The sequence below is a fragment of the Tyto alba genome, unplaced genomic scaffold (genome assembly GCF_018691265.1).
Source record: "Tyto alba isolate M040663 unplaced genomic scaffold, T.alba_DEE_v4.0 Super-Scaffold_8, whole genome shotgun sequence".
Lineage (NCBI taxonomy): Eukaryota > Metazoa > Chordata > Aves > Strigiformes > Tytonidae > Tyto > Tyto alba.
Genome location: NW_024881329.1, coordinates 21,504,688 through 21,525,888, shown reverse-complemented (window position 1 = coordinate 21,525,888; position 21,201 = coordinate 21,504,688). Strand labels below are relative to the sequence as shown.

The window sequence follows — 21,201 nt, the reverse complement described above, 5'->3', positions numbered from 1 at the left end:
GGTGTACGAGGTGGTGAAGGTGAGGGTCTCTGGTGTACAGGGTGATGGAGGCAGGGGTCTCTGCTGAGTGGGGTGGTGAAGGCAGGAGCGTCTGGTCTATGGGGTAATGAGGGTGGGGGTCTGCACTGTATGGGATAACGAAAGCAGGGGTCTGCGGAGCACGGGATGGAGAAGGTGAGGGTCTTCACTGTACTGGGTGATGAAGGCAGGGGTCTCTGCCGCACGGGATGGAGCAGGCGGGGGTCCCGCTCCGCAGCGAAGGCGTCTCCGTCGCAGCGCCCCGGGCAGCAGCAGCCGGTTCCCGGCACCCCCGGAGCCGCCCCCGAGGCCCCCCCGGCACCGGGCGGGCGGGGCGGCGGGCGGGGCCGGGCGGGGGCCGGGCAGGAAGTTCCTCCCCCCGGGCCGGGCCGGGCGGCCGGTAGCGGCGGCGGCAGCGGCGGTGGCGGGGCCATGCGCGGCGGGAGCGGCGGCGGGGGCGGGTCAGCGTGGGGGGAGCCGCCAGCCCGGGGCCGCCGAGCCCCGCTCGGGCTGCGGGACGGCGATGGGGGCGCGGGAGCTCCGGCTGCTCCTCGCCGCGGGGCTGCTCCTCGCCGCCGGTACCGGCACCACCGGGAGCGGCGGAGGTGAGCGGGGACGGCGCGTCCCGGGGTGGGTGGTGTGTGTGGGGGGTCGGTCTGTGTCCCCCAGCCCGTGGGTATCCCTTCCTCCGGGGCATCGAGCGTGGACCGGCAGCAGCTCCGGAGGGCGGCCGTGCTTGCCGTCGGGGGGTCTGGACGGGACCGGACCGGGGGTCGCAGCCCCGGGGGATGCTCGGTGCCCCCCGGGGACCACGGGTTGGGCCAGCTGCGCAGCCGGCTGCGCCGTGGGGACCCGGCGCTCCCCGGGCTGGTGGGGCCGTGGGGAGTGGGCTCTGTGGGGGACCCTTGTCCTTCCAGCATCCTCCGGACCCCAGGAGGGTGGGGGGCGCCTGGAAAGCCGCGGGGAAGGGTGGGCTGCGGGGGGTGAGAGACTATGAGGCAGCCGGGCCGGTCCTCCCAGCCCTGCCCTGGTCCCCGAGCTGGTTGTACTGGGCAGCTGGGCCGGGGCTGACGCAAGCCCTGGCAGGGGACCCCGGGAAGCCCATCCCAAGGCAGGGGCGTGTTCTCCCCGTCCCCCTGCCACCTCCCACCGCGGGGGTCCCCTCCGGGTGTCCCCCAGGCTCTGCGGGGAGCCGGCACCCTGAGTAGCACTTGGGGCTTTGCCTGGGGGGCACCCCGGGAGCTGCTGAGGTGAGCGTGGGAGTCCCCATTCCTGCTCCCTGGCCCTGGGGGGCCCCGCTGTGACGGGTGGCTGTGAGGGACTGGGGTGTGGTGGGTGACGGAGCTGTGATGGAGCCGCTCTGGGCCACTGTGCAGGTGACAGCTCGCACCAGCGCCACGCAGAATGGGGACACTCCTGGCATGTGACCCCCTGGGTCCTGAGGGACAACCGGACACTCAGCCTGGCAGAGGCGACCCAGGTGAGCTCCAGCCTGTGTCCCTGGGGTGCCCACGCCACGCAGGGGTCTGTGACAGTGGGGTGGGGGCTGCCTGCACCCTGTCACTTCCCCCCGCCCTTTCCCAGTGCAGGAAACCCGGCATCCGTGTCCTCTGGCCCCAAGTTCCTGGGGGTCCGAGCACTCTGTGGGCACCCCCCAGAGGCTAGTGGTGGGGGAGAGGGGGCACCAAATCTCCCAACCCTTCCTCTCCTGATGCCGAGGGGGACCTTGCTGGGTCAGGGCACCCACCCTGTGCCCGGCACTCCTCCCGGCTGGGGCGGAAGGGCCCAGCCCGCCCCGCAGCCGTTGGGAGTCTCTCCGGCGTTTCCGCCGCGCTGCACCGGGCAGGAAGCGTGGGGGGCGGTGGGGGGGGGGCGGTGGGGGGACCTGGCTCCATCGGACCCCCCCCCCTTCCCCGGCACAATGAGCCCGGGAGGGAGGGACGCTTCCTGCGGGGCGCGAGGGCGGGGGCCGGGGCGAGCAGGGGATCCCTTCCGCCCCCTCCCTCCAGGCACACGCCAGGGCCAGGCGGGTCCCCTGGCCCCCCGCCGACACCCCGCTGAGGTCATGGCGTTTCAGAGGGTGTGGGGACAGGAGGGGACCCGCGGCTTGGGGCAGGGTTGGATCCTCTGGGGCAGGGGGTCTTCCTGTAACTGCTGCCTCTGGCAGGGGGGGTTCCCTGCCCAGTTGCGGGTCCTGCTGGAGCTGGAGGGGACGCGGCTGGTGCTGGAGCTGGAGCAAAACTGGTGAGTCAGTGGCTGGCTGGGGTGGAGCAGGGGTGGAAGTGGGATGGGGGTCCCGTATCCATGAATGGTGACTGTAGGGTGGGGGTCCCATGGGCTCTGTCGCCATTCGTGGTGCACAAGGGGTGGGGGTCTGGGGGACCCTCTCTCCATTCGCGGTGCGCATGGAGTGGGGGGCCTCTTGTTGCCCTTCTCCATCCATGATATGTGCGGGGTGGAGGTCCCAGGGACCCTGTCTCTATCCAAGGTGCACCCGCAGCAGGTGGAAGGTACTAGGGTCCCCATTTTCATCAGTGGGGTGAGCTGGGGGTCCCTGCTGCGGGGGTGACATGTGCCTCTGGCAGGGAGCTGGTGCGGGGTGCCGGGGCGCTGCTCTACTACCTGCCCAACGGCACGCAGGTGACGCGGGAGGCCAGAGAGCAGGTAGGATCTGGGCACGTTGTGTCCTCAGCGGTGTCCCTGAGCAATCCCCATGCCCCAGGGGAATCCCAACACGGGGCTGGCTCCTGAGTCCCCCTCTCTGCTGCAGGAGCACTGCTGCTACCGGGGGACGGCGCAGGGCTTCCCTGGCTCCTGGGCCAGCCTCTGCGCCTGCGCTGGACTCAGGTGAGACCCTGGTCCCGGCATTCCTCGAGCCCAGCTCCCACCGTGCTGCTGATGCCTCCTCTCCCCTTCCCCAGTGGCCACCTCCGGCTGTCGGAGACCAGGAGCTACGGGCTGGAGCTGGATGCTGGCAGCCCCCCAGGGCGACACATCGCGTACCAGGCGCGGGAGGTCCGGTTGGCACCACGGGCCTGCGGGCAGGGCCCCCTGGACCCACCCCAGGCAGAGGCAGAGGAGGCAGAGCCCCCCTGGCCACAGAGGGTAGGTCACCCATGGGTCTTGCCCCATGGGAGAGGGTCTCTTCGCCCACGTCCTTGACCCCCTCTCATCCCCCAGGGCAAGCGGGCGGTGGCGGAGCAGCGGTTTGTGGAGCTGGTGATGGTGGTGGACCACGCTGCGGTGAGTGCTGGGCAGGCATCCCTGGCACAGGGGCTGCCCTGCTCCCCCGCTGGACCCCCCTGACACCCCTCCCTGTACCCCCAGTTCCAGAATTACCCCAACCTGCAACGTGTCCGCACCCGGACCCTAGAAATTGCCAACCAGGTGGATGCGGTGAGTCTCCATCGTGACCTGCCAGGCACCATCCAGCCCAGCCCAGGGCTTGGCTCAGCTGTGCCCTTGCTGCTGTGGGGCTGGGGGTCTCTGACCGCCCCCCCCCCCCCCCCCCCCATTCCCCCCAGTTCTTCCAGCCCCTGGGATTGCGGGTGGCCTTGCTGGCAGTGGAGGTCTGGAGTGAGGGTGACCAGTTTGTGGTGGGTAGCAGTGCCCGGGCTGCACTGGAGCGGTTCCTGCGCTGGCGCCGGGAGGAACTGCTGCCCCGGCTGCCCCACGACAATGCCCAGCTCCTCACGTGAGTGGGGGACGGGACGGGGACGGGGGCCAGGGCGTGCAGGCAGCTCTCCCCGACCTCCGCGCTCTGTCCCCAGGGGCACCCGCTTCGAAGACGTCTCGGTGGGGATGTCTGCTCAAGCCTCCATGTGCTCCCCTACGCGCTCTGGGGGGGTCAGCATGGTCAGTACCACCCGTGTCCCCCCCATCCCTTCACTGCCTGCCTGCCCTGACCCCCTCCCCCCCCCCCCCCATCCCACAGGACCACTCGGTCAGCGTCCTCGTCGTTGCCTCCACTGTGGCCCATCAGCTGGGGCACAACCTGGGCATGCGTCACGACAGCGCCGGGCGCTTCTGCGACTGCAGCGACCTCCGGCAGGACCGCGGCTGCATCATGGCATCACCCACAGGGTAAAGGCAGCGGGTGAGGCCGCGGGGGGCTGGGTCTGAGCCCCCTCCCCGCTACATCATCCCCCCTTCCTGCACCACAGGCTGACACCCGGCTTGAGCTTCAGCAACTGCAGCCGGCAGGACCTGGAGCACAGCCTGCGGCAGGGACAGGGCTGGTGCCTCTCCAACGTCCCCGAGCCCCGGCGCCTGGCTGGGAGCCCCCGCTGCGGCAACGGCTTCCTGGAGCCGGGCGAGGGCTGCGACTGCGGCCTCAGCGTGGTACGGGGAGGGGGGTGTCTGGGTGGGCTGGAGTCCCCTCTGCAGCCACCCCTGCTTCTCCTGAGTCTGGGGGTGGCCGTGCCGTGGCTCTGTGTCCCGGCCCTGCTGTGGAGCTGGACAGGGGGGGCTGCTGGCGCCACCCACTCACCACAACCCCTGTGCTGGCAGGAATGCACCGATCCCTGCTGCAACAGCAGCATCTGCCAGCTGGTGCCTGGGGCCGAGTGTGCCACGGGGGATGCCTGCTGCCAGGACTGCCAGGTGCGCGGGGACAGGCAGGCAGTGGTGCTGGCTCTCCAGCTGCTCCCCAGGGTGGGTTTCTTGGGGGTCCCTGTTCATCTGACCGTGTTTCCCCCCCCAACCCCAGCTGCGCCGTGCCGGATACCTGTGCCGGGAGCCCCTGGGCGAGTGTGACCTGCCTGAATTCTGCGACGGGGTCTCACCACGCTGCCCACCCGACGCCTTCCTGCAGGACGGGCAGCCCTGTGCCGGTGGGCGAGCAGTCTGCTACGGTGGGGCCTGTGCCACCTACGAGGGGCAATGCCAACAGCTGCTGGGGCCAGGTATGGTGTGGCTGGGGAGGGGGCCAGGAGCTGGGGCAGGGTACTGAGGTTTGCTGCATCCCCCGCCTCCACTGCAGGTGCCGGCCCTGTCTCCAGCTCCTGCATGGCCTCCCTGAACGCAAAAGGGGATGAGCGTGGGCACTGCGGGCAGCTCCCCAACGGCTCCTACGTCACCTGTGCCCAGCGGTGAGTGCTGTCTCCAGCTCACTGTCCCCCCATTGCCATCCCCGCCCCTGCCCCTGACCTCCCTCGGTCTCTGCAGGGATGCTGGCTGTGGGATGCTGCAGTGCCAGCGTGGCAGCACCCACAGGGACAGACCAGAAGGGTCCTGCCAGGGCACCCTCCTGCCTGGGGATGAAGATGTGAGTGATGCAGCTATGGTGCTGCCGGGCACTGTCTGCGGCCCTGGGAAGGTGAGCACCAGGGTGAACGGGAAAGGAGCCGGGGGGCTCGACTGGTGCTGACGCCCCGTCCCTTGGCAGGTGTGCCTCCAGCGCCGATGCCAGGACATTTCCACTCTGGGTGACCAGCAGTGCCGGAGCAAGTGCCACGGGCACGGGGTGAGCGCGGGGTCGGGGATGGGGGTGGATGCTGGAGGTGGGGACCTGCCAGGGGCTGAATCTCAGTGTCACCCACTCAGGTGTGCAACAACCACGGGCACTGCCACTGCGAGCGGGGCTGGGCCCCCCCAACCTGTGAGAGTCCCGGCGCGGGGGGCAGCCAGGACAGCGGCCCCGCTGCCCTGGAACGAGGTGAGGGCAGAGGCAGGCAGCCGCCGCCGCGCAGAGAATGGGGCTTTGTGCAGCTGGAGCTGGTGTGGGGTGCAGCGGGGGGGGGGCTGACGTGTCACTCTCCACAGGGGGGAGCGCCCTGCCCACCGCCCTGCTGCTGAGCGCACTGCTGGGGCTGGCCCTGGCACTGGGCCTCTGCTATGCCCGCCGTGCCGGGCTGCACAAGCACCTCTGCCAGCTCGGCAAGGGGACCTCCTGCCAGTACAGGTAACCGAGACAGCGGGGAGGGGTAAGCGCGCCAGTGTCGTGCATGCCTGCCGCGTGTGTGCACGCGTGTGCCGCGGCAGGGAGCGGAGCTGCCCGCCCGCATGCGCGGCGCCTGGCGGGGCGCGTGCACGTGCATTCGCACCCACACGCGTGTGCATGTCCTGTGGCGGCTGACAGCGCCGCGTGCATGCGTGTGTCCCCGAGCGGGGGAGTCTGTGTGCGTGCCTGTGTGCATCCCCCCCCCCCACACTCCCACCCTCCCCCCCGGCGCAGGTAGCAGACCCTGTCATGCATCGTCCCTCCATGTCACTGCGGTTCCTCCCTCTGTGTCGCTGCAGTTGCTTCCCCCCCAGCCCCAGGCTGAGCCCCCCCACTCTTCTCCCCACAGCGCTGAGACCCGGGTCCGATTCCTGGGTCCAGAAGCCCCAGACGGCTGGAGCGGGTAACGTCACTGCCGGAGCCTGGGCGTGGGGCTGTCCCTGAGCCATCCTGCTTCGCAAGGCCTCCGGTGCTGCGATCTTCCCCTGGCAGTGCCCGTGGGGTGTGGGGCAGCCCCGGGGTGCAGGGTGTCGCATCTGCCGGTGCTGAGGGGTTCGTTTCTCTTGGGCTTCTGCTGGTCTCTGTGTCTCTCTGCCGTGCGGGGTCCCCCGACTGCCTGGAGCGAGCGGGGCCCGATCCTGCCTCTTTTCTGCAGGATCTCACAGCCGGAGCCCCGGTCGGGCAGCCAGGGCCCCCCCGAGCGCCCCCGGCCCCCACAGTGGCGTCAGGCCACGGAGCTGCAGGTCATGCACAGCAGCAAGGTGAGAGCCAGGGAGCTGAGGCTGGAGGGGGCTGCTGGCAAGGGTGATGCTGTCGCCATGGTAACAGGCTCTGGTTGCCGTGGGTACCGGGGTTCGGTCTGGTTGTTGCCGTGGAGGCAGCCCTGGGTACCAGCTCTGAGCATCCCGCGTGGTTCGACTCGGCGGCACCCCGGGACGGGAGCAGCCTGGCACGGCCCTGACCGTGCGGCTCCGCTGCCCTGTGCCGTGCTCAGCACCGGCCGCCCAGCTCCGGGATCGCAGCAGCCATCCAAACCAGGGCTGCTGGCGTGGGGCCAAGCCTCACAGCGGGGTGTGTGTCTGTGTTTGGGACGGGGGGGGGGGTGGTTGAAGTCTTTGCTTTGCGGTGGGAGGGGGGTCTCTGCATGCTGCATGGCTTGCCCTGCTCCAGGGCTGCATGGCGCGCCTGCCCCCCTCTTCCCTCTCTCCGCAGCCGGCTGCCCTCAGCTCGGCACGGCCTGAACCGCCGTCCCGGCCTCTCCCGCCGGACCCTCCTCCCAAGGTAACCCACCGGGTTGGGGTGGGGGTCCTGGGCAGCACCTCCCTGGCCGCTGGCCACCGCTGCATGCCTGGCTGCGCACCAGTTCTCGGGGACCTGCTGCGCCCCCCCCCCCCCCCCCCAAAAAAAAAACCAAAACCTTCCTGCCTGCCGCTTCCTGAGTTGTCCCCCGGCTGTCTCACTGTCCCTGCTTTCTCTGCCCAGGCCCCCCCCTCGGACAGGCCGCCCCCCCCCACACGCCCACTGCCTGCGGACCCCGTGGCCCCCGGCACTCAGGTAACGGCAGCACGGTGGCGGCACCGGCGTGTGGGGCAGGACAGCGTGCACCGGGGCCGGGGCTTCCCGTGCCCCACCTTGGGGCAAGGGGAGGTGGTTGAGACACGCCCCCCCCCCCCCCCCCAAGCCCATCACGGGGGGGGGGGTTGGCCTGTGCCGGAGCTTTGACACCCTCGTTCCCCTGCAGCCCCCAGGTCCAGCCAAGCCCCCTCCGCCTCAGCGGCCGCTGCCCTTGGACCCCCCCGGGACTTTGCTCCCCCCCAGTGACACACCCCCCGGGCACCCCTATGTCACAGTGATTCCCTCCAGGTGAGCATGGGGGGGGGGGGTGCTGAGAGGTGCGATGTTGAGGGGGGGGCTACATGGCATCAGACTGGGGTGCTAAGGGCTGAGGGGGGGGGCACAGCAGGGGGTAAGGATGGGAGGCTGTGGGGTGCTGCGGGGGGGGGGGGGGGGGGGGTAGAGCTGAGAGGAATGGGGTGCCAGAGCACGGGGATGGGTGCTGCAGGGGTGTGAGGGTGGAGGTGGAGTGCAGGGGGGCTGTGGGGAGCCGGAGCACGGCTCAGTGTTGGGGGGCCATGGCGCGGCCCCCGCCCCATCACCTCCCGCCTCTCTCCCTCAGGCCGGCCCCCCCGCCGCCGGCGGGGGCCCAGCGGGAGGCCTGAGCCGCGGGCCGGGGCCGCCGCAGCGCTGGAGCCGCGGGGGGAGGCGTCGCCCCCCGCTTGTGTGTGTGTGTCGTTCCCCCCCCCCCCCCTCCCACCGCCGACGCCAATAAAGGGCTGTGAGCTGCCGCCGCGCTGCCCCCGCCGGACCGGGAACCCGGGGCGGGGGGAGCGGGACAGGCCGCGCCGTCCCGCGGAACTACAACTCCCGGCGGCCCCCGCGGCCCCCCCCCTCCGCTGGAAGTGGTGCAGGAAGTGGCTCCTGGCTCGCTACCGCCCCCTGGCGGCGACTGTGCGCTCAGCCGCCCCCGGGAGGGGGCGGGGTCTCCCCGGGAGCCACGTGTGCACGGGCACGTGCGGGAGCCGCCCCGCCTGTGCGTGGGCATGCGTGTGCAGGGACACGTGTGTGCATGAACACACGCGTGTGCACGAGCCCAGCCGTGTGCAGGGACACACGCGTATGCAGGATCCAGCCCCTGTGCACGGACGCAGTGTGCAAGATCCAGCCCGTGTGCAGGGACACACGTGTGTAGGAGCCACCCTGTGTGCACATAGCCATGTGTGTGCAAGGACACACGTGGGCAGGGACACACACGTGTGCAGGAGCCCCAGTGTGTGCACACGGGCTTGCATGTGCAGGAGCTGCCCTGTGTGTAGGGACACACACGTGTGGAGGGATACACGTGTGCAGGAGCGCTCCCTGTGCATGGACACACATGTGCAGGAGCTGCCCAGTGGGCGCACACACACGTGTAGGAGCCCCCCCATGCATGGGCACACGCATGTGGGGGAGCCGGCCCATGTGCATGGACACACACATGTGCAGGGACACCTGTGTGCCAGAGCCTCCCAATGTGCACATGGGCATGCGTGTGCAGGAGCAGCCCCGTCTGCAGGGACACGTGTGTGCAGGAGCCCCCCCCGTGCATGGGCACACCCGTGTGCGGGAGCCATCCCGTGTGCATGGACACACACATGTGCACGGTCACACACGTGTGCAGGAGCCGCCACACCTGCACGCACACCCCGACCAGCACCGTCCCACCCCACCCTCGGGTCCCGCCGCCCCTGCCCGGTGCCGGTACCGGCGTCCAGTGGGTGCCGATGCACGGCTGGGGGAGGGGTGGGCGCGGGGAGCCCCCGGTGCTGCCGGTCCCGGGTGCCCGGGCCGTGCTGGGTAGTGCATGTCCCGGTGCCCGTCGATGCCCACGGTACCGAGGCGGTGCCGGGTCGTGTGTGTGTGTGGGGGGGGGTAACGGGGAAGCCGGTCCCGGTGCCGGTTCGTTGCCGGGGGTGCCGGTCCTGGTGCCCGTTCGATACCGGGGGTGCCGGTCCCAGTGCCGGTCCCGGTTCGTTTCCGGGGGTGCCGGGTTGGGGCGGGGCTGCCTGTCCCGGTGCCGATCCCAGTGGATGCCAGGGATGCCGGTCCCGATCCTGGTGCCAGTCCCGGTTCGATGCCGGGGGTGCCGGGTTGGGGCGGGGCTGCCGGTCCCGGTTTGATGCCGGGAGTGCCGGTCCCGATCCCGGTGCCAGTCCCGGTTCGATGCCGGGGCTGCCGGGTTGGGGCAGGGCTGCCGGTCCCGGTGCCCGTTCGATGCCGGGGGTGCCACTCCCGCTCCCAGTGCCGGTCCCGGTTCGATGCCGGGTTGGGGCGGGGCTGCCGGTCCCGGTGCCCGGTGGATGCCGGGGGTGCCGGTCCCGGTTCGGTGCCGGGGGTGCCGGGTTGGGGCGGGGCTGCCGGTCCCGGTCCCGGTCCGATGCCCGGGGTGCCGGGATGAGGTACCAGGGAAGCCGCTCCCGGTGCCGGGGTGCCGCCCCCTTTCCCCCCCCCCCCAAAGGGTTAATGGCACTCGGGGAAGTTGCCGGGCGGCGGCGCGGCGCGGATTGGCCCGAAGTTGGCGGGGCGGGCCGGGCCGTGCCGAGCCCCGCCGTGCCGGGCCTCCCCCCGCCCCGGCCCCGGCCCCACCGCCCCCCGCCGCCGCCGCCGGCGGAGCCATGCGCCCCGCGCCGCTGCTCGGGCTCCTGCTCTGGGCGCCGCTGCTCTGGGCGCCGCCGCCGCCGGTGCGCGACCCCCGCCACCGAGTCCACTGGAACGGCAGCAACCCCAGGTAGCGCCGCCGGCCCCCGCCGCCTTTGTGCTCCCCGGGCCCCGCCGAGCCCCGGGCCCGCGCTGCCGGGAGGGGCGGGGCGGCGGGCGGTGGGCTCCCGGGAGGGGCGGAGCTGGCGGGCACCGAGCCCCGGCGCTAACCGGGCTCCCCCCGGTGATACCGAGCCGGGGAGTACCTCCCGGTGGTACCGAGCCACCGGGCACCCCCAGGTGATACCGAGCCGGTGAGTACCCCCGGGTGGTGCCGAGCCACCGGGCAGACCTGGTGGCACCGAGCCCCGGGTGGTGGCGAGCAGGTGAGTATCCCCCGGTGGTACCGAGCCGGTGGGTACCCCCGGCGGTGCTGAGTCCTGAGCTACCGGGCATCCCCGGCGGCACCAAGCCCCAGGGTGGCACCGAGCCGGTGAGTGGCCCTGGTGGTGCTGAGCCCCAGGTGGTACCGAGCCACCGGGCATCCCCAGGCAATATTGAGCCACCGAGTACGCCCAGGTGGTGCTGAGCCCCGGGCAGTACCGAGCCACTGGGCACTGCCAGTGGCACCGAGCCCTGGGGGGTATCGGGCAGGGGATACTGAGCTTGGGGTGGCACCAAGCCGGTGGGCAGCCTTGGTGGCACCAAACCCCACTCAGTACCAGGCCGGTGGGCAGCCCTGGTGATGCCACGTCCCCGGTGGCACCAACCTGCACCTAGCCCGGGTGCCCACGGTGCTGCTGGGCTTTGGGCATCCTCAGGTGGCACTGAGCCCAGGCGCGCTTGCTGGGCATGGGGCTGGTGGGCAGCCCGGGGGCACTTGTTTGGTGGGCACCGAGCCTGGGGGCACCCTTGGTGGCATCAAGCTGGTGGGTGGCACTGCCAGGGCTGTGGGTCCGCGTGGCGGATGTCCCCACTGGTGGGGGCCACCAGGCACAGCCCAGCCCCTGCCTGGCCAGCGGTGCTGCCCGTGGGCTCTGCCGTCATCGGTGGGCCCAGGTCTGGCCCCATCCCTCCTCCTGGCCTCCTCCATTTTAGGCATTTCCCAGCGTGGGGCTGCTCGGGGGGGAGCGGGGAGGCAGGGTTGGGGAGCTGTGCGGGGGGCCCAGGGGTCTCGTGCCCTGAGCCCGCAGCGCTGGGCTGGAGCAGGTGGCCACACGCTGGGCCGGGCTGGGGGCACCGATGCTGCCTTGCTCCCCCCTCCCCGGGAGCGGGGACCTGCGGATGGGAGATGTGGGAACCCACCACCCAAGGATGCCCTGGGAAATGGGGGGGGCTGCGCGCCCCTCCGCAGGGTCAGGGCAGGTCCCCGGCCCCCGGCAGCCCTCGGCCCTGCCTGGGCTCGTCCCGGCCAGCGTCGCCCGGCAGGATGCTCTGAGTCAGCGGGGAGCCTGCGCCCGGTCCTGTCCTCGAAGAGCCCCCGGCCTTGGGGGGCGGGGGGGTGGCTGCGGCCCGAGCCTCCCCGGCTCGACAGCGCTGCTGGCCCGGTGATTAATGTACTGGCCTTTGCCGCAGCTGCCAGGAATCTGTGCCTGGTGTAAACACTCCCTGTGCCTGCACCGGGGCAGAACGAGCGGGCTGGAGCCGGCCGGGGTCTCCCCGGCAGGACGGGGTGACCCTGCCAGGCTGGGCAGCAGCTCGGCAGCCCCATCCCTGTTACGGTGGTGCCGGCAAGGCCGGGGCCCTGCCAGGCTGGTACGTGCCCAGGGTGCGGCAGGATCCGGCTGGTTGGGAGATGCGGGTGCAGGTTGCTGCTCTGCCAGGGCTGGGAAAAGGGTTGGGGTGTGTGTGTGTGTGTGTGTGTGTTCCTGCTCTGTCCCCTGTTGCAGGCGGGCAGCACCAAGCACATGCATGTGTGTGTGCACATGTGTGTCTGCATGCGTGTGCACGCATGTGTGTGCCTGCAGAGGTGTCTGCTCCACCCTGGCCTGGCTGCACGCGCTGTTTGCACAGGCGTGAGCTCATGCCGCCGTGCCGGTGCCTGCCTGCCCGCGCAGGTACCCAAGCTGGGCCCCCTCCCCAACCTGCCCGGCCGGCAGACCACCCCCCCGTGCCCCCTGCCCCAGGGCCCCCCCCCCCCCAGCACCACGCCAGTGCAGCGGCAGGACGCGGGGTGGCCCCCCCGGCCCCCCGCCGGGGTGTCAGCACTGATCAGCGTTGGGGGCGGTGAGGCGGGTGCCTGGGGCGAGGGGCTTTGTGCCCCGGCTGGCGTGGCTGGGCTTCCCCCTGGCCACAGCGGCTGAGCCCATTCAGCTCCAGCGGCCTGCAGCTAATCCAAGCTGATGCCTGGTTGTGTGGGGCCGGAGGGTGCCCTGTAGCTGTTTTGGGGAAAAACCCTGGCTACCTGCTCTGCCCGGGGCAGGGGGCAGTGGGGCAGCCCTCCCCGGGGGACAGCAGGACTCCCGGCGCCCGCTTCCCGGCTTGCCCTGCCCGGCAGGTTCCTGCGGGACGACTACACCATCCAGGTGGCCATCAATGACTACCTGGACATCTACTGCCCACACTACGAGGGGGCTGTGCCCGCCGGCCGGGCAGAGACCTTCACGCTCTTCATGGTGGACCAGGAAGGCTACCGCGGCTGCTACGAGACCCCCGGCGCCTTCAAGCGCTGGGAGTGCAACCGGCCCCAGTCGCCCTTCGGGCCCGTCCGCTTCTCCGAAAAGATCCAGCGCTTCACCCCCTTCTCGCTCGGCTTCGAGTTCCAACCGGGGGAGACCTACTACTACATCTGTGAGTGCCCCTGGGGCGCAGTGGGGAGGGGGCACCGGAGGCTGGGTGCAGCCAGGGTCGGGGTCCCACTGGGGTTCAGGTGGGAACCGGGTTTGGGGCACGTGGGAGGGTCGGGGTGCACCGGGGATCTGGATGTGACTGGGGTTGGGGTGCATGGGAGGGTCTGGCTGCACTGGGGTTCTGGCTACAACCAGAGTTGGGGTGCGCAGGGGTGTGGGTGGCGAGTTGGGATGCAACCAGGGTTGGGGTGCAGGGGAGGGGGGGGGGATCTGGCTGCACCCAGGGAGCTGGATACAAGAGGGATTATTACACATAGGGGAGGGTTGGGATGCACGGCGGGGGGTCTGGCTGCCCCGGGGTGGGAGGGTGCGGGGGGTGCCAGCCCCGCAGGCCGCCGGGAGGGGGCACCCCAGGCCCGGGTCTGGCCCGGCCCGGCTGTTGCGGGGGTCCCTTGCTGGAGCCGGGGCGGGGGGGGGGGGACCCGCTGATGTGTCCCCTCTGCTCAGCTGTCCCCAGCCCTGAGAGCGCCGGGCGCTGCCTGAAGCTGCGCGTCTCCGTCTGCTGCAAAAGCACCAGTGAGTCTGACTGGGGGGAGAGGGGGGATGCAGCTGCGCCCCGAAAGTCTGGGGCTCCCACTGCCCTGCCTCTGGGACAGCCTGGTCCCCGCTGGGGGGTACTGGAGCCTCGGGGGCCACACCGTGTGCCCCAAGGGGAGCTGGTCGCCAACACCATCGGTGTTTGTTTCAGCCCCAGAGCCAGTGACGGAGGTTCCCAATTCGCAGCCCCGTGGGCGTGGGGGGCCGGAAGGTGAGTATAGGGCGGGCAGAGGGGGTGGGGGCTGCTGGGGGGGGGCCTTGGCTCGCCCTGACCTCTGCTCCTGCCCTGGCAGATGCGGTGCCCGCCCAGGGCATCGTGGCCCCGCTGCAGCCCCACACCCCGTGCCTGGTGCTCGCGCTCCTGGCCCTGCTCTGGATCTGACCCCCCCGGCGCTGCCCATGGCGGGGAGACGGGCTCCTCTGCCCCACCGCCCGCTTCCAGACTCTTCCTCCACCGCCATCCCCCCTCCGCCAAGCCCGTGGGGCAGCCCCGGGCCACAACTCACCCACCGGACCTCCACAGAGCCGAGCCGGGGCCAGGAGCTCTGGCCTGGAAGGTGAGAGCGGGGGGGCTCCAGGGCGGTGGGTGCTCCTGGGGAGCGGAGCCCCTCACTGCACCGCAGCATCCCCTGACAGGGCTCTCTCCCTCCCAGGGACCTCGCTTCCCGCCAGCATTGCCGCACACCGGCCCCGCCGGCCACCCTGCCCCAGCGCTGGGCTCCCCACAGCTCGGCGGACGCCTGCTCTGCCCCAGGGCCATCACCTCATCTCGTGCCTTCCCCCATGGACCCCCCACCCCAGGGGGCTGGGGACCCCCCAGGCCCTGGAGTGGGGCGGCAGGCGCCCGGCCCCCGCTGCTGCCTTGTCCTCCGGCGAGGACACACCGATCTGTCTGATCTGTCTTCTGGGAAGACGCCCTCCTCCTCCATGCCGTCACCGGCCCCTACGGTTTGGTTTTAACCCCTGGTAGTGACTGAGCCGAGCAATACAGTGTTTGCAAGATCGCTGCGACCTCAGACTGTGCAGCCCCCCCTCTCCCCTCCTCCGGTTTCGCGTTGCCCACGGTCCCCGTCCCTGCAGGGATGCTGGAGCACAGGCTGGGGCGGCCGGTCCCCGAGGGCGCTCGCCACCTCTCGCCACAACCTTTAAGGCCGGGGGTTTCATCGCAGCGGTTTGATATTGAGATGTCAGCTCATGTCACAGGGAGAGCTTTAATTACAGATGAGCTGCCTGCAATTAGCGCCTGGCAGCGGGACCCAGAGCCGGCCGCTGGCTCCTGGGACAGGACAGGGGCAAGGGGGCTGGGGGGGTTTGAGGGGTTGGTCACCCCAAGCCCCTGGCCAGGCACTGTGGTCCCACTTGCTGCCCTCGGGCTGTCCGCAGGACGGTGGTCCTCTGTCCATCTGCCCACTGCACTCCCCATTAGGATGCATGGCGCGGTAATGGGGCCGCGGGGGGCCGCAGTTGGGATGTCACCCTTTGCTGACAGGGCACCCTGGTCGCTGCGGGGGCCGGTGTCGTGGTACAGGTGGGTCCCAGCTGGGGTCGTGGCTCCGGTGCGGCCACGGGATGGAGCAGGCAGTGCCGTGCCCCAGGCTTGCCTGCCAGCAAGAAGGTTACTCAAAGCTCCTGCAATGCCTCCTGTTCCCCCACCCGGTGGGTGCAGCCCCCTGCTGCCCTCCTCGGGGTGGGGGCTGAGCTCCCCACAGGGCTGCCAGCAGCTGGGCCCCCACAGCCCCCTCCCCGCGCAGGCGTTGCCAGCCGCCTGCCGCAGTGGTGCTGGGCACGTCAGACAGGTTTTATGGCTTCTCGGAGAAACTGCTTGGCAAGAGGCTGAGCAAAAGCATCGACCGCGCCACGCCCCTCCCTCCCCCACCCCCCCCCAACTATTGCCTGCCCTTCCTCCCTCTGCACCCCACAGCCCATCCTCGCACCCCATCCTCAAACAGATAGGGGCACCCCACCCCCATGGAGGGCAGCAGGGCCTGACCCCAACACGAGGCCCACAATGGTGTCTGCTCTGTGGGACCCCTCCTGTGGGATGCTGGGGAGACTTGTGCCTTGTGGGACCCCCCCCCAATGTGGGGGTGACACCATCTGGGGGGTGACTATACCCAAGGGACCCTCGTGTGGGATGGTGGGTGCAACCATGTCCCAAGGGACAGCCATTTAGGGATGCTGGATGGGGACATCCCCCAAAAGACCCCCATACAGGGACGTCAAGGGGTGATGGTGACCTGTGGGACCCCCATGCAGGGATGCCGGGGGGTGCCCATCTCCTCACCCCAGTCCCCCAGGGCTTTTCCAGGTGAGGCCGAGGGGTCCCTGCGGGCACCCACGGGTGGGTGCGGGGTCTGGGAGCAGCAGGGGCCCTGTCCTTGAGCGGGGCTTGCTTGGTATGCGGGAGCCGCTGCCGGCTTCAAATCCCATCGACTTCCAATGAGCAATGCCATCAATAAAAGCTAATTGATGGCACGGCCGCTCCAAATCAGATTCCCCGTCCCCTGAATCGAATTGATGGCTCCGCGCCCCGCAGCCAGCCACGGCAGAAATTGAATCTATTAAAGGAATAGGCTCCATTAGCCCGTCCCTTCTGTCTCACGATCTCCCCACCTCGGGGCTCCCCCCCCCCTCAACAATGCCAGCCCCTCCTCCAGGTCCCCACTGCCACCCACACCAGCCAGGATGCTCGGGTGCCAGGACACCCAGATCCCAGTGGGGAAGGCGTGGGGTGAGGGTGCCTGGGCGCCCTCAGCCAGTGGATCCGTGCCCCACGGAGCAGCCCCAGGCACTGCGGGTGGGTGGGAGTTAAAGCTTTGGAAATTGGGAAGGAAAAATTTATTGCCAGGAACTGAAAACGATGTGAAATGGTAATAGGCAGCCCTGAGATGAAGAGGGGGGATAAAGAAGCGGCACGCCATGCCGACAGCCGGGGAGCCACAGCGGCGTGGCGGGAGGTGAGATGGAGGCATGGCACGGCCATGCCCAGCCATGTCCCTTGGGCTGTGGCACCAGCATGAGCCTGGACACGGCTCCGTGGTGGCTCCCGGCAGCATGCAGGGAAGCTCCTGGCACTGGGTTGCCCGCCCGGCTACACTGCTGGGGTGCCCCACCCAGCTATGTCAGGACAGGGGCTCTGGGATGCCCTGACACCCCTCACCACCCTGGGGTGAGGGTGAGGTCAACCACTGTGGCCATGCCAGGGGCAACCCCAGGACACAGAAGGTGGGATGTGGAGCCCAGCAGCCCCTCCCTGCCTCCCCAGGGCTGGAAGGGGGGAGCACAGCCCCCCCCAGGGCAGTGGGGCCCGTCGCTGACTGTCTCCCATGGGCGCAGGCCAGCAGCTGCAGCCCCCACCCAAGAGCTGCAGAGAGCATCCCGGAGATGGGAAATGGTTCCGTGTCACCATGGAAACGGGGCCACCGGCTCGCCATGCCGAGGGGACACGCCAAGCCGAGGGGACATGTGTACCGAGCCTCAAGGAGCTCAGCACTGGGTGAGCCAGGCACCGGGCACGATGTACCGGACACCAGGCACGGGCCGCAGGCTCCCCGGCACCTCGGGGCCACGCCACAGAGCCCATCACCCACCTCAGGCCTCCTCCCACATCACCCGGCGGTTGTGGGCACACGACAGGGTGCCATCCCAGTGTGATGCCACCCTGGTGCCTTGCCACCCCAGCCCGGCAGCTCTGCACCACCGCACCGGTGCTCAGCACTGGGTGCACAGGGCCAGAGCCAGCTGTTTCCCTGAGCAGCCGCCTGACGATGCGCATCAAGGTTATAATTTAGCAAAACACTCAGCAGGGGCTTTGGAGGGAGCTGGCCCGCGCCAGCTAATTAGCCAGAGCTGCACGCACCGAGCCCACACCTGCCATAGCAATGAGGGTACGGGCACCGGGCATGCCGGCTCGCACCGGCACGGCACAGGCGTGCAGGGGCTGTCACATCCCGTGGGGCTGGGTGCCGGGTGGGCACATGTGTGTCCGCTGGCCAATTCTCACTGCCGGGTGGGAGCCAAGGGCACCACCGCTGATCTCCGCTGGCCGGGGGGGCCTGGGAGGCAGCGGGGAGGAAGTGGGGGAGCGTGGGGTGCCAACCCGGGCCAGCGGTGGGCTCACGCAGCTGGGGCTACGGGTGCAGGCAGACGCTGCCCGCACGCGTCTCCATTCTGCGCTGGGGTGTCCGGCCATCCCTGCCTGTGTTCATCTGCCCATGCTGGGGTGCCGGCAGCAGCTCGGCAGAGCTGCCCCCCCCCTCCCCACCCTCCAACCCCTCTCCCAGCCCGCTGTAATCCTCATGGACAATAATCCTGCTGTGCCGAAGCTGGGATGGGCAGGAGCTGCCCTTGCAGCGGCAGCGCGATTCAGCTGCCGGCTCTGTCGGTGCTGCCAGCACCCGTTGCATACTAAGGGCCTGCGGTGCCGGAGCTGGCTCTGCTGTGGCCCGGGGTCCCTGTGCTGGGACCCTCTGGATCCCTGGGGACGGGGCTGGTGGCCCACGGGAGCCCCAGCCTGCAGTGTGGAATCTGGCCCCAGGCACATGGGCAGGGTGCGGGCAGGGTGCAGTCAGGGCTCCCGCCTGGGTTTTAAGCCTCTTGTCCTATTGCCTCTCATTGGTTTTAAGCAGAGACAGGTCTATCCTGGGACTTTGGGGCTGGCACTGGCCCAGCTGGCAGGAGGAGAGCGGAGCCACAGCTTGGCAGTGCCTGGGAGGGGGATTGGGACAGGAATGGGTTGGTGCAAAAGACCCCCCCCCACACCCCTCCCTCCTGGCATGCTGCGTCCTGGGGCAGTCAGCTGGTGAGGCCATGGGCTGGGGTGGGTGCCCACGCAGGGCAGCGTCTTCCAAGGGTGCCCGGAGTGGGTGCTGCGAGGGTCGGCAGTGGGGCTAGGTGCCAGTGTTTCACCGCAGCCCTTGTGAGCAACAGATCACAAAGCGCCACGGGCACAGAGCCCTCGCTACCCGTCTGTCCCCTCCAGGCATGTGTCCAGCTGGGAGGATGCTGGGGGGACAGAGGGACCCCGACACTGGGAGCTGCAGGCACGATATCCAAGCATGGGGCGGAGGCGAGTCCCCAGGGGGCTGCAGGACATGGGGGGCTGGCAGGCTCCTGCACAGGGGAGGTCCCTCCTCATGCCCAGGGCCCCCATGCAGGAGCCCTGCAGTGCCTCTGTGCCTGCTCCCCCCCCTCCATTCATTGATCCACCCCGTGCTCCTTTGATCATCAAGCTGCTAACGAGCTTCCCTGGCAAAGACCTCGTTAGCCATGGGAGAGCCCTGTGCTGCCTGGCCAGCATCTGGCTTCGCTGGGCATGGGGCTGGTGTGCCCAGCTCCACTCTGGGCAATCTCTTGGGTCCCTGCTGGTTCCAGCCCAGGGACAGGGACAGGGACAGGCAGGTCCCAGTGGGTGGCAGGAGCGTGGCACAGCCAGCCCATGGCCAGAAGCAGGCGGAGCAGGAGGCAGATCAATGCGCTGAATTATTTATCGAGGGAGCACGAGGCAATGGCAACACCCCGCGCTGGGACATGGGGGGCCACGCTCGCACCCAGGCAGGGACCCCCCCACACCCAGCCCAGACGTTGTAGCTGGGCACCCACTGCTGGGCTGCAGGGACAGTGCACCCACCCAGGGCCCTCTGCCACCCCCTTGGGTGGGGGTGCTGGCAGCATGGGGCACCCCACTCCCCCCAGAAACTCTCCATGCTCTGCCAGCTGTGCCAGGCTGTCCCCAGGTGGTGCCACCAGCATCCTCTGCCCTGTCCCCTTTCGGGGCACCCAGCTCTTGTCACTGTGGCATCCCCTGACTGGCAGCATGGGGCTGGGGTGGCTGCAGCTGGCAGAGGGACCCCCCCGTTTTTCCTGGGGTCCCCGCTGGGTTGCTGCATCTCAGGCGAGTGCTGAGCCATGGCCATCTTCGCCCCGCGCCCCCAGCCCTTCTCCCGAGCCTTTTATGAGCATTGCATTATTAAATCTACCCCGTGCCATCACTCATGACCAGCGTGACGGCGGGCGCCACATCAAACCTGATGAATATTTCAGGCCCTGAAATCTCCTGCGCATGCATGCTTCATCCTGAGCCCCCCCCCCACCGCTCCCCCAATTTATTAGCTCATTTTCTTCCCCACATTTCTGCCCGGCACCAAGGGCACAGCGGAGCAGTGTCACCGTGTGTACCCAGCCCATGTCCCCAAGCCCAGGCTGGGGGGGGTCACCCAGGATGGGATGGGGATGGGCTGTCCCTGAGGGTGGGTGGAACTGGCCGCACATCCCAGGGGCAGAGCTGAAGCAGCCCCACACTGCCGAGCTTGGTGCCAGCTGGGGGTCCCCAGGATGTCACCATGTGTCCCCTGGGACACCTGTGCCCATCCCCACCCCTTGTTGGGCACCGAGGGGCTGCAGTTCCCCTGGAACTATTGCCTGCAGGGTCAGGACAGGAGCATGGGGACAACCTGGGGCAGGTCACAGCGTGGACTTGTCCCTGGCACCTCCAGCCTGGCACCCCGCCATGTCACCCCCTTTCACATCTGCCAGCTCTCCCAGTCCTGGCAGCGGGCAGATGCTAATTGCGGTGTGATCTATGTACAGCAGGAGCAGTATATTGATGCTGCCTGTCACCCCTCAATCAGATTAACATCACTTAGGCACCAGTAATGGGCAGCACAGAGATCTGCCACCGCTCCTGGAGCGAGGCTGGCGGGGACTCCGGCACCACCATCCTGTGCCAGTATTGGGTGTCAGGTCTGATGTGCCACTGAGGGCCAGGTCCCTGCCCAACCCCGTGGATGCTCCGACAATGGCTCCATCACCCCTCACACCTCTCCTGGCACCCCACAGAGGCACCCTGTGCCCAAACACACCAGTACCTGGGGCACCCTGGGGCCACGGTGCCGTGAGCACAGCCACCAGCACAGGGACACACCAAGGAGCCCCTGTGCACGCTGACAGCCCCAGCACACACGTTCCTGCCCACACCTCCGTTTACTCACCCCTGGGCTGCACGCAGTGCCCCGGGCAGTGATGGCAGAGCTGGTGCAGCCCAGGCAGCTTTTGGGGAGGATGAGATGCTGCTGGGGCTGAGCAGGGCCAAGCCCCGGGGGTGCTGTGAGGCCCTGCCAGGGCTCGGGGGTGCGGGTCCCTCGGGGGGGGCTGATATGTGCGGTGGCCTCGTGCCCACCATGCGCTCGGGTGCTCCCGCAGCTGCTGGAACAGTGGGGCTCAGAGTGGGGCATTTACATCTTTTCGTGGCCCAGCGGCACGTGCCATCAGCTCCATGCTCAGCTCTCCGTTGCTGCTTTGCCCACCACCCACTGCTGCCTGCCCGGGTCTGACAGGTGCTGGGGGGAAGCAGGTTCTAACCCCCACCCCAGATGATGCAGCCCCCAGCTGCCTTGCAGGGGATATTGGGGCAGCACAGCCAGGGCAAGCGGAGCACGGAGCTCCGGGGTGGGCAGGGACGAGACTAGTGGGGAGCCAAGTGCTGGGGCCGGCGGCTGCAGACCCAGCTCCGTGTCCTTGTCCCTTCCCCAGGGAGTTGTAGCTGCCGTGCTGCAGTGGGGCCGGGTGTCAGCCCCCACTGTGCTCACCCTGCCCACGCCGGACAGCTTGCTCCCGGCACAGCCT

At 69.6% G+C, this 21,201-nt stretch overlaps 2 protein-coding genes across 5 annotated transcripts; both read left to right on the top strand.

Moving 5' to 3' along the window:
* The first annotated feature begins 427 nt into the window (after positions 1–427).
* On the top strand, positions 428–8,304 carry ADAM15 (ADAM metallopeptidase domain 15). 4 transcript variants are annotated; one of them, XM_042785642.1, is made up of 25 exons: positions 428–623; positions 1,395–1,498; positions 2,186–2,262; positions 2,604–2,682; positions 2,789–2,865; positions 2,940–3,123; positions 3,199–3,261; positions 3,346–3,414; positions 3,543–3,712; positions 3,789–3,873; positions 3,953–4,101; positions 4,182–4,359; positions 4,528–4,620; positions 4,727–4,922; positions 5,000–5,108; positions 5,185–5,335; positions 5,405–5,482; positions 5,563–5,674; positions 5,782–5,920; positions 6,309–6,362; positions 6,615–6,720; positions 7,172–7,240; positions 7,442–7,513; positions 7,701–7,822; positions 8,136–8,304. In XM_042785642.1, the coding sequence occupies exons 1-25, from the start codon at positions 542–544 to the stop codon at positions 8,176–8,178; spliced, it is 2,661 nt and encodes an 886-aa protein (XP_042641576.1). In that variant the 5' UTR covers positions 428–541; the 3' UTR covers positions 8,179–8,304. The 4 variants fall into 4 exon arrangements, with proteins under 4 accessions (XP_042641576.1, XP_042641579.1, XP_042641580.1 ...); XM_042785645.1 differs by lacking the exon at positions 7,172–7,240; XM_042785644.1 differs by lacking the exon at positions 6,309–6,362 and having other exon boundaries at positions 429–623.
* Positions 8,305–10,164: 1,860 nt separating this feature from the next.
* Positions 10,165–14,582, top strand: EFNA4 (ephrin A4). Its single transcript, XM_042785100.1, has 6 exons — positions 10,165–10,283; positions 12,690–12,982; positions 13,489–13,557; positions 13,730–13,789; positions 13,872–14,135; positions 14,232–14,582. The coding sequence occupies exons 1-5, from the start codon at positions 10,171–10,173 to the stop codon at positions 13,958–13,960; spliced, it is 624 nt and encodes a 207-aa protein (XP_042641034.1). The 5' UTR covers positions 10,165–10,170; the 3' UTR covers positions 13,961–14,135; positions 14,232–14,582.
* The last annotated feature ends 6,619 nt before the right edge of the window (positions 14,583–21,201 follow it).

Coding starts and splice junctions, on each gene's coding strand:
- ADAM15 (XM_042785642.1), top strand. CDS start 542: ATGGGGGCGCGGGAGCTCCGGCTGCTCCTCGCCGCGGGGCTGCTCCTC. Junction 4,621..4,726: donor CCTGCTGCCAGGACTGCCAG/GTGCGCGGGGAC, acceptor CCCCAACCCCAG/CTGCGCCGTGCCGGATACCT. Junction 7,823..8,135: donor GTCACAGTGATTCCCTCCAG/GTGAGCATGGGG, acceptor TCTCTCCCTCAG/GCCGGCCCCCCCGCCGCCGG.
- EFNA4 (XM_042785100.1), top strand. CDS start 10,171: ATGCGCCCCGCGCCGCTGCTCGGGCTCCTGCTCTGGGCGCCGCTGCTC. Junction 12,983..13,488: donor GGAGACCTACTACTACATCT/GTGAGTGCCCCT, acceptor CCCTCTGCTCAG/CTGTCCCCAGCCCTGAGAGC. Junction 13,790..13,871: donor TGGGCGTGGGGGGCCGGAAG/GTGAGTATAGGG, acceptor CTGCCCTGGCAG/ATGCGGTGCCCGCCCAGGGC.